At 46.6% G+C, this 11042-nt stretch overlaps 1 protein-coding gene across 1 annotated transcript in view; it reads left to right on the top strand.

Moving 5' to 3' along the window:
• Positions 1–2291: 2291 nt before the first annotated feature.
• The window catches only part of CASQ2 (calsequestrin 2), a 61737-nt gene continuing 52986 nt past the window's right edge, over positions 2292–11042 (top strand). Inside the window, exon 1 of the mRNA XM_024764899.1 lies at positions 2292–2596. Within this exon, the coding sequence (XP_024620667.1) occupies positions 2363–2596 (234 nt within the window). The 5' untranslated portion in view covers positions 2292–2362. The remainder of the gene's footprint in view (positions 2597–11042) is intronic.

The following is an 11042-nucleotide window of genomic DNA, read 5'->3' as shown; positions in this document are numbered from 1 at the left end:
GTGGAGCAAATTCTAAATAAAGATAAGCCAGTGAGATTGAGACAACTGGGAACAGTTTTGGGAAGCTGACCTTGAAAAGACAAGACATATATTGCTTCACTCAAAAATCATTTCCCCCTTAAATTTTCTAAAGAAAGCAGAGATCTTGCACACTTGCAAGTGACCTGAAAAGCTAACCACATCTTAGAACGGCTATTCTTGGCTCTATCTTTTTTTTTTTTTTTTGCGGTACGTGGGCCTCTCACTGCTATGGCCTCTCCTGTTGCAGAGCACAGGCTCCGGACGCGCAGGCTCAGCAGCCATGGCTCACGGGCCCAGTCGCTCCGCGGCATGTGGGATCTTCCCGGACCGGGGCACGAACCCGTGTCCCCTGTATCGGCAGGCGGACTCTCAACCACTGCACCACCAGGGAAGCCCTCTTGGCTCTACCTTTAAAAGCCTAGAGAATTCACCATCAGAAAGAACAGAATGCTGTCATGGGTTTCAGCGAGGGGTTCCCCAAGGTCCTGGCTTCCTGGACATGAACCTGTCCTGAAGACAACTCCCGTCAGCCTGACTGTCAGCATCAGGACCTCTGGCTGCAGTAGAGGGGCTTGCTTTCACGCATGTAGGCCACTGAACTTCTTTTCTCCTTCTGTTCCCTGCAAAGTTTGTATGGGACAGAGTCCTTGCTATTTCCAAAGCTGATTTTCCAACCAGAAGAAGAAAAAAATTTGGCCTAAATCATGAGAGCCATTAGACTACTCTAAAGAGCGGAAGGACAGGGGTGGACTGTTGTTTGACCAGAAAAGATGGAGCCACTTAAGAAAAGAAGCGTCTGTGGGGGAATTGCCCCATCAGAGTGAAAGCACCCAGGGGCACCAGGCTCCAAGGCAGGGCTGAACCCTCACTCAGGCAGTTGATAACGCAATCTCTGACAGGGTGCTGAACTCCCTGAAGCTCAGTTAGCTCCCCTGTGCAATGTGCCCTAATCACGTCTGCCCCAGTTGCCTGCTGGATTCAAGAAGGCAGAGAGAAAAGGGTTCACAAACCATTACTATTAGAAACTGAGAAGTAATTATTACAATAACCTACGTTCCACCATCTCCAGGAAGAATGAAGTAACTATAATAGCTGCCGTGTTTGGGTAACTGTTTTGTACCATGCCTTCCCATCTCTGTGTTCCAAGCCTTACAATACAGTCGTAATTATCCCCATTTTACATGGTGGGCGTGGTGGGGGGGGGGAGAGATTGAGAATCAGAGAGGGTGAGCGACCTTCCAAAGTCTATTCAGCCATTAAGAGGCAGAGCACGGCTTTGAACTCGGATCTGTCCGGCTCCTGGACTCTCTATAGCAGTCTGTCTCTAATGAAGAGGAAAAGGGCAAAAATGATACATTGGGGGTTAATGTTAAAAAAGAAAGATGACGGGGATGATAGCGAAAAGCCTAAGAGGGCTTCTGAGGAAGACTGTTGAACTTTTATTTTATTTAATTTTATAATGGGTCAGGATCTCCTGGTGTCAGCAGCGTTCAGCGGTGAGCCGGGGCAGAAGGAGAGGAACTGTGACCCCGGGTGGGCTGGGCTCCTGGGAAGCTCCACGCTTTCTGTGGAGAAAGGGTGACCCTACATTCCTCGCCCAGTGACCGGCAGAGCCACGGGGACACGGCGCAATGGCCAGCCAGGGAAAAGGCAGGTGCAGAACATCAAGTCTACCTGGGGGTCCGGCTGGTCCCCAGGTCAGCAGTGAGTAGGTAGGGGATGAGCAGCCTGCCAGGAAGGGACAGACTGAAACAGTTCCCTGGGGTAATAGACCGATTCAACAGCGTCTGAGTGGCCCTGTGCACATCCAAGTGCCACGTCTCTCTCCTCTCCTTCTCTCCTCCTCCCTCTTGAGTGAACTTCTCTCCTCTGACCTTCCCGCCCTCCCTATTTCATGTGCACACGTTCCCCCCGTCTCCCTCCCACCTCCTCCTCCACCGGCCTGACAAACTGTATCAGCGAATCCCTCAACAGTGCCATATCTAACTTTTTAATTCATTGCATGATTTATTTTTAGCCTGAAACAACTGCATCCTAAAAATGGAGTTCCTGATGAGACAGGGGCTGGGCAGAGCTATGCGAGGTATCTGGGGCTGGGCCGCCTAGCTTGGCTCTGGTTCTACACATGCATGGGTGTGAGCCTCTGCACGCTTCGTCCCAAGCCCACGATTACAGTCAGCAGCCGGAGAAGGTGACGAGGGGGTTCTCGGGCCCAGGAAGGGCCAAGGAGAGAGACGAGATCGGCCTCTCTGCTCCCCACTGCTCCCAGCAAGTCCTCTAAGGCACCAGTCTCTTTCCTACACACTGTGTCTCTGGGAAAGAAAAACAAAACTTCGCCCAGATGAAGAGAACCCACCTGTTTGTGGTGGCGGTCTACCTGCTGTCCTCCTGCAGGGCAGAGGAGGGGCTGAGCTTCCCCACCTATGACGGCAAGGACCGCGTGGTCAGTCTAACCGAGAAGAACTTCAAGCAGGTTTTGAAGAAATACGACTTGCTCTGCCTCTACTACCATGAGCCCGTGTCTTCAGATAAAGTCGCGCAGAAACAGTTCCAAATGAAAGAAATCGTGCTGGAGGTGAGTGGGGGGCCCCCCAGACCACGTGGCCCAAGGGAGCGGGAGGTGGCCAGTGGTCGGCATGGGAGGACCTGAGGGCTCTGAGAGTATATCCTCAAGTCTTGCGGCATTTCAGTCTCAGGCAAATCTGAAGATATTCTTGTTGCAAAGCTGGGATGTGTGAAAAACAGGGGTGGGTCCAGACTCTTAAGACGGGACAATTGAACGTGCTTCACAGTAGTCTGTAAAGATGTAAAGTCTGTCATCCGATGGTCCTCTTGATTTCTCAAGGGCAATAGTTCAAGCTACTCTTTTTCTCAGAGAATGTTAAAGCTATTGTTAAAAAGCCTGACTGAAATGAAATTCAGGGTTATTTGCAGGTTTCATTCGGCGTGCTAATTTCCTACCCTTTGTTCCCTTAAGCCCCCCCATGATCCTGATGAAGCAGGAGTCATTTGACCTTGCCTGTCCTCGTGGGTCAGATGGGGAATATCACTAAGCGTCGAGCCTCTCCTGTGACTCGGTTTTAGTCAACATCGCACAGTGTAGATGTGGCAAGATTTGAGCTGCGCGTTCATTAATGGGAATATTTCTCTTTCTCAGAAAGTTCTTGGTGTGAGTTCAGGGAAGATGCTGAAGTCAGTTCTTATTTCATCTGCATTACATGGCCTGTCCGTAAACCTGGCGCTGGGACCCGTTCTCTAATCGAACTCCTCCCACAGTTCCTCCTGGACAGTTTCAGATCGCTTACACTCAGGAACACCTGTGAGTGCCAAGAATTCTAATAGGCACCAAGATCCCTTATCAGTCCCCGGGTCGGGCTCAGCCCAGGCACAAATCTGTGAAAAGGACTACTGGAGAGCTACAGCAGTTTATTAACCGGCGCAGCCAGAAAGCTCAGCTCAATCAGATGCCTTTTTTTCTTTCTTTTTTTCCAGTGTTATTGAGACATAACTGACATACTTTATAATCAAAGACTCTGATGAACAGAATTACCATGTAAAATCCACGTGGATTTTAATTCTCAAGAAAAAGTGGTTGTAATAAAATCCAGGAAAACCACACCAAACACATCAAAATATCTTTGATAATTAAAGAAGTATTGCAGAATCCTGTGTCTCCCGATCATCACACACATATCTATTTTCAGAGGATTTATATACGGCAGTGTGGTCATTACAGAGAGCTCTGGTGGACAAGAAACCTCTGTGGGTTACAAGTGAGGAAAAAGCAGGGACCGTTATGAGGTCTTTGTACTATATATATGGGAAAATTACAGGCTGGAAAAAACCAGGACATACAGCACAGCTGCTGCTCAGCCCATGAAATCCTCACTCACGTGATTACCTCCATCTCAAACTGCCCTACTCAATTATAGAGACGTACTTATGAAATGTTAATTGAAGGCGTAAGGATTCTACCATATCTGCTCGTATCTGTCCACTTAGCCTAGAACGCAAAAAGAATGCCAGTGCAAGCAATGACCCCATTTCTGATTCCCTGTTATATTAACACACATGCATACACACACACACTCACACACAAACTCCCTCAAGAATCTGTCTCCCCCAAAGATGAATTCTGTACCCCCAAGGAAAATCCTGAGAAGGAGCTTTGCCCTGGACTCACCATCCTTCCAGGCACCTTTGATCCAAGAGTGCCCGGCAGAGACTGACAAGGAGGAAGTTAAGCACAGGAGGTAGTCTGATGCCCCACAGACTCCTAAATCACTAAGGGAAAGAGATCACAGAACTTGGAGTCAGGAGTTCCTGATTTATATTCTGGCTTTGCCTCTACTGGACGCATGACATAGGGCAGGTTACTTAATTTCTCTGAGCCTCATTTTCTTATCTACAAATCTGAAAAAAATAACTATCATACAGGCTTATGAGATGATTAAATAATAATAATCAACATTTATTGAATGCTTCCTGTGTGTAGGGATTGTATGTGGTAGCTGGTTTGATCTTTACAGTACTTCTCTGATGTAGATACAGTTACTATCCCCCTTTTACAGATGGGGAAACTGAGGCACAGAGAGGCTAACTTGCCCAAGATCACTCTACTCGTGCGGGTGAAGGCAGTTTTAGCCCCTATACTGGGTTACTGCTGGAATCAAATGAGACAATGTACAAGGAGTTGGTGGATACCCTGTTCAGTATTATTTCAAGAGTCTTCCTTAAATAGAGTACTCAGCCTGTGAGCTTGGGCCTGACGATGCCAGCTGTATCAGCTGAGAGGCACGGAGCCCCAGAGGCGCTGCTCGTGCAAATGCCCAGACCCTGGGGGAGGTAGGGCTCCCTCCGCGCAGGTCGGAGAGGGGAGGGGTGGGCCTTTGTTGAGATACCTGTCAGTTGCCGGCTGTTCCTCAGAATCCAGGACAAGACTGGTTCCAGGAATCCCATGACTGATACGAGAGGGTAGATGTGAGCCTCTAAATTTCTTTTGTGGTCAGAAAAGCCTATTTTGTCCTCTTAATTCCCTGGACTCCAAACCTACACTAAGGAAAATATCCTGCCCATCCCAGAGCTGTGTCTGTTTGGGATAGAAGGAAGGGAGGAGACAGTGAAATCTCAGCCCTGGGCAGACAGCACAGGAAGGGGCGGGCTCCTTCCCTCCCAATAGTTTGGGAAGGTGGCTTGCTTTCTTCTTTTTGTTGTTTTGAATTTTATTTTATTTACTTTTTATACAGCTGGTTCTTATTAGTTATCTATTTTATGTATGTTAGTGTATATATGTCAATCCCAATCTCCCAATTCATCCCACCACCACCCCCCCGGGGAAGGTGGCTGTCCATGTTTTTTATCATAACTCACTATGACGTAATGTGTACAGACACATACACAGGTGAAACAAAAGTTTCATAGGACAACACATTATTATTTGGGGAATACTTGGATTTAAAATACTTTTGTCTTCTATTTTATTGTTATTTTCTATTCTTCTATTGTATTTCATTAAAAAAATACTAATCCCAACCTAAATTGATTTCCCTCTCCGGTGATGAGTTGCCCTCCTCAGGTTGAAAACCTGGGGAATTTCTAAGGGTTAGAAGATTAGGAATTAGAAGTTCATAACTCGTCACGTAAAGGCCATCCCATTCTGATAAAAAAAAATCCAAAGGTACTATGGTCAATGTTTTGTCTGCTGCTGTAAGGACTGACGTTGAAACACCCAGAAACAGTCCCATCCACAGGGTAAGGAGGTCACTGCCCGACTTGGGGCCTTGAAATGCAGATCATTTAGTCATACATCTGTCACTTACTCTAGGTCGGGCCTTGGGGTGCACGCCGTGGATACCGGGAACGTGAGGCACTCAGGTGGCTCGTAGCCTGATGTGGAAATTACAGTGCAATACCAATGAAAAGCCACAGTGCAACGGGGTCACTGTAGTAGTAGGGCAACATAAGGTCCTCCGGGCGTGCAGAGGAAAGAGGAAGCACCCCGCCCTCTGGGAGAGATGTGGAAGGCATGACAAGGAAGAATTGATTTGTGAAAATGAGTAGAATTTACCAGACAAATAAGCGAGGGTCGGGGAGGGAACCCCAAGAGCTAAGGTGCTGATAGCTCCCAAATCTTTTTCCACCCCACTAGCTTTTTCCTAAAATTTGGCCACGAGGGCCTCGTTCCTTTAGGTAAAATTTTTATCCCTACTTAGTCAAGCCCCTCTGGGAGAAGCCGTCTTTTAAGACATTGCTATCCATTTATACTTCCATCGGATCAAGTTTGAGTTTTGTGTTGAGAGCAGGGTTTGATAAGGGGAAGAGGAGAAAGGGAAGAATATGAGGCCATTAAAAGCTTAGGCAGAAAAAGGGCAAGTCAAATGGCACCGGGAGGCATCACTTTCAAACTTTGCTTTGCGTTTGGTTGGGGTCTAGTTCTGGGGGACCCCAGTGTTGGTGCATTGTACGTAGCTCTATACAGATGTTCTGTAAATGCTTGTTGAATGAATGAATGAAGTGTTAGAGCTCAAAAGAACCTTGTGAATCATCTAGATTTTTCTGAACCTCTCATGTCATACATGCGGCCTTGCAGTGTTGTGACTTACACAGCTGGTAATCCTGATTCTTGGTTGGGCATTTCATCCACAAAGTAACAACACACTAGTGTAAGAATATGTTAGACTATGTGGAAAAGACAAAGCAGGCAATAAGAACTGCCACCCAGAGCTAAACACGGTTAATGTTCTGATAGAGTTCTTTCCAGTATTTTTTTCTATGCATAAAATCATGTTTTCCAATTAGGTTTACACCTTTTTTTTTTTTTTTTTGCGGTACGCGGGCCTCTCACTGCTGTGGCCTCTCCCGTTGCGGAGCACAGGCTCCGGACGCGCAGGCTCAGCGGCCATGGCTCACGGGCCCAGCCGCTCCGCGGCATGTGGGATCTTCCCCGACCGGGGCACGGACCCGTGTCCCCTGCATCGGCAGGAGGACTCTCAGCCACTGCGCCACCAGGGAAGCCCATATACCATTTTTATAGTTTTGTTTCCTGCTTATTTCCTTTCAGTATATTGTGAGTGTTCCTATGTCACTAAATAGCTTTAAATTCTTGATAAACATAATGTTAATGCTGGCATAGTATTCCATTGTATGATCATACATATTTTTAAGATAATTTCTCTGTTTTTTTTCCTTTTAATTTTTTAAAAAAATTTTATTGGAGTATAGTTGATTTACAATGTTGTGTTAGTTTCAGGTGTACAGCATAGTGAATCAGTTATACGTATACATATATTCACTCTTTTTTAGATTCTTTTCCCATATAGGCCATTACAGAATTTCTCTCTTTTTGGACACTGACACAATTTTCAGGGTTTTAAAAACCTTTGTCTATTTATATTTTTATTGTTGTTTTAATGGACATTCTTTGATTTCTAGCTAGGCTGAATTTTTCATAAAATTATTTGCCATTTACATTTTTTTCTTATTTTTCTATGTCTTTTCCCCATTTTTTCTATTGAGGTGTCAACTCAGATTATAAAGGGAGTTGCAATTTTGTATACTATTTCCATCAGCTTTGGCCAAGTCAGCAAATGTAGTCATACCACAATGGCTGAATCCTGTTAGTACCGCAGGACTCAGAGACACAAGAGGAGGATACGGGCACTGAATTTGATTCTTCCTTGCTCCTTTGTTGCCTGCTTCCACCCTTGCCTTGAAACTGCAGTGCAAGTGCTATGCCTATCATGTTCTATAAATATTGCCAGAGAAAGTCCTCCCACATTCGACATCACTGACCTCTCTCAGGTTGAAATGCTCTAACGTGGGCTTCCAAATCAGATAGACCTGGGTTTAACTCCCAAGGAAGTCTGTCTGTGTTCAGGTTCCTTACTTGTGATGTGAGATGCCGGAGATGGCGTGAGGATTCAGTGAGGCAGGATGGCAAGAGCTCAGCTTCTGGCACACAGAAGGTACTGGACAAATGCTGACTCCTTTCAGCCCTCACCCCCTTTCAGTCAGGATTTTAGATACAGCCCAGCCTAACCCGTCACTTTAGAGACTGAGGACCCCAGGCCACTTTCAGAGAGCTCAGGACTGGTGATGTGATGCCATGTTGCTTATTCACAGCCAGCCACGCCCAGAAAGGTGGAGTGACTTTCCCTGATCACAGACCCTCTCCCTCTGATCGCCAAGGCTTACGGAGCCTGTGTCTGATAGATTCCACATCATCAGCGTCAGTTCTTAAATTAGGCCCCTTCCACATTTTCAGTCACGCTGCAGCCTCCTTGCATTTAAGAAGTTCTTCCATTCCCTTCAGGCTCCTTCTAACTCACTCTTTCTCTCCTTGGAGACATATGTTGGAGTTATCCCCCTAGATTGGAAGCTTCCTGAAGGCAACTGAATTCAAAGCAAACTTGGTAAGGGGGGAAAGTTAAAAAAAAAAAAAAAGAAAAAAAAAACAGAGATGGAATCAAGTTCCTATGGACAAGGACAAAAAAACTGCTTGTGAGCCAAAAACACAACTGAATGAATGACCTGGTCATGTGACAGAGGCTGCCTTGATGTCAGAAGGAAGCCCAGCAGTATGGTGTCCACATTGTGAGTTCCTGAGCTCGCTGGAAACGGTGTCATGGTCCTGCGAAATGCCTAGGCCAGATTTGCGGAACCATTTACTTCTTCCTCTTCCCCTCCTACCGTCACACAGATCTTATCCCCCAGTCCAAGGCCCATTTCCTTTCCTCTACACCACTCCACCTCTAGGAAACCAGCATTCCAACCTGAAAAAGAAGGAAGGAAAAGGTGAAAACTTTTCCTAGTGAGCTTCATGCGTACGGAGAAATGATTTCATGGCCACTTAAACATCTCTAGAGGGGAAGGAGAAAGGAGGCCTCAGTGTTGGAATCGCTGGACGCTCTGATCACATTCATCTCCAGAGCTGAGGCTGTGCACTGTGTATGTATGTCCTATGGGAGCAACTAAACACACCAACCTGTAACCAATATACATTTACAGGATTAGGAAAAACTACAGGGGATTTTTCTCAGGCAAGTTAGTGTTTCAGAACATGAAAATACGTACTGTGAATCCTTGAATAGAAATACTCATTCGTCAAATATCTTTTGCTCTTAGTGGGACTCTCAGGAATCATAGCATGAATGAGTGAGTCACTTAATAGATGGTGAACAAGCAATGCTTTCCATACTGTGAACAGTAAATATCACTTCCTTTGTTTAGGGTGACTGGTCCCTGGGATTGGCAGGCAACCTGGGGTCCTGGCACAGAAATAGCCACATCACTCCGGTAGTTGCCCGCCAGGTTGACCAGCTGCACCTGTTGTTTCTTGGGACGTCCAGGGCTGCTTCCCCTCTGACGCTTCCCCAGAGGATCCCCTCTGCAGGGCCTTCTGCTCTTCCTGCTTAAGGAGGTCCCACTTCGCTCACCACAAAAAAGCCACTGCCATCCCCACACATGACCTGCCCAGGGGCTCTCTCCCGAGCCCTCTTGGATATCAAATGGCAAGATCACTACCTAAAAATTATTGGAAATGGCCTGTCCACCAGCAGGGAGGGTTATTGTTATGACTGACTGTCCAGGGCTGGTAAGCAGGTTATTTCCCAATACTTTTTAGATGGTGATTCCAGAACAGATCATCCATTAGGCCCTACAGGGGAGGAGGAGGCTGGTTCCATCATCTACGGCAGAACTAAGGATCTGAATCCCGTGCATTGCAGGCTTCTGGGTTCTGCTAAGTGTCCTAATGCAGCTGCTCTCAGTCTGCCAAGGCCCACAACAGACTGAGCTCCCTTCTGTATTCAGGTCTCAGTTTCCTAATCAATCTATATATCAGTGAGAAATCTTTGGTGGGGTGACTGAAGCCTCTTTAGGTTCTGCCATATGCCCAGTGTCGTCGACATGACTTGTGTGCACAGCCATCTCGTGTATCCAACTTCAGGTGAGGTCGCAGTGCTTGGGCAAAACAGACAGCTGTGGGTCAGAGTAACTGAATTTCTCTTTCATTTACTATTCGATCCTGGGCAAGTCACAAATATGCATCACATTTTATTCATCTAAAACATCAACTGTGTGCTTTCTACCTCAGTGAATTAAGAGAATTCAATGAAAACAGGTGAATAAAAATTTCTCATAAGATTATAAGAAGCTGGACAAGTGTCAGGTATTATTACTTTGTTACGTTGTCTACTACTTAGGAACTATGTAGACTGCTGAGGGCCTGAAATACAGCTGGTTCTTACCAAATGCTAATTCCCTTCACCTGTCACTTGAAATGTAGCCCCTGTTCTTGGCCAGTTGCAGTAGTTCTCAACCTTGGCTGCACGTGGGACTCACCTACAGAGTTTTAAAAGACACCTATGCCTGGGTCTTTCCCACCCCCCCACCCCCCACCAGCACTGATTTAACTGGTCACAGGGGAAGGGATGATATCCAGGTGCTACAGTTTTTAAAACCTCCCTGGGTGATTCTAACGTGCGGCCAAGTTTGGGGACCACTTGAGGCTTGATGTTCAAAATGTGGACGGCAGACCACACCAGTGGCGATGGTATAAGCAGGGTGTTTGTTACATTTCAACAGGATCCACAGGTGATTCATAGGCATGTTAAAGTTTGCAAAGCACTATCCTGGTCTGTTGGGTTGGAGAAATTTTCCAGATGACCATAATCGTGTTGCACCTGCTTGACCTTTGGTCTGTTGACGCTCCTGAATGACAATGGACCTGTCAACATTCCTCTGATTTGGAAAACTGCTGAGACGTGAAGTTGGTTTGGGGGCTGCAGGGATTCAGGTCTGCTCTAGGGACTCTGCCAGGTCTCCCAGTCTTCTCCCACGGTCCCCTCACTCACACGGTCAGTGATTAATACTTTGGACCTCCTAAGAAAGGGAAGATCTGGGCCCATGGGAAGCCTCCCCCTCCTTGAGAGGTTTCCAGTGGAATTACAGGGGTTTCTAAGGCCAGATCAGAAGGTGCCTTAAAGAATCTTAGATCAGGGTCCAGGATTTACCTTCAGAAA

Source organism: Neophocaena asiaeorientalis, unplaced genomic scaffold (genome assembly GCF_003031525.2).
Source record: "Neophocaena asiaeorientalis asiaeorientalis breed wild unplaced genomic scaffold, Neophocaena_asiaeorientalis_V1.1 scaffold62, whole genome shotgun sequence".
Lineage (NCBI taxonomy): Eukaryota > Metazoa > Chordata > Mammalia > Artiodactyla > Phocoenidae > Neophocaena > Neophocaena asiaeorientalis.
Note: the sequence above shows the minus strand (reverse complement) of the source record. Positions and strands in the feature narration are given on the sequence as shown.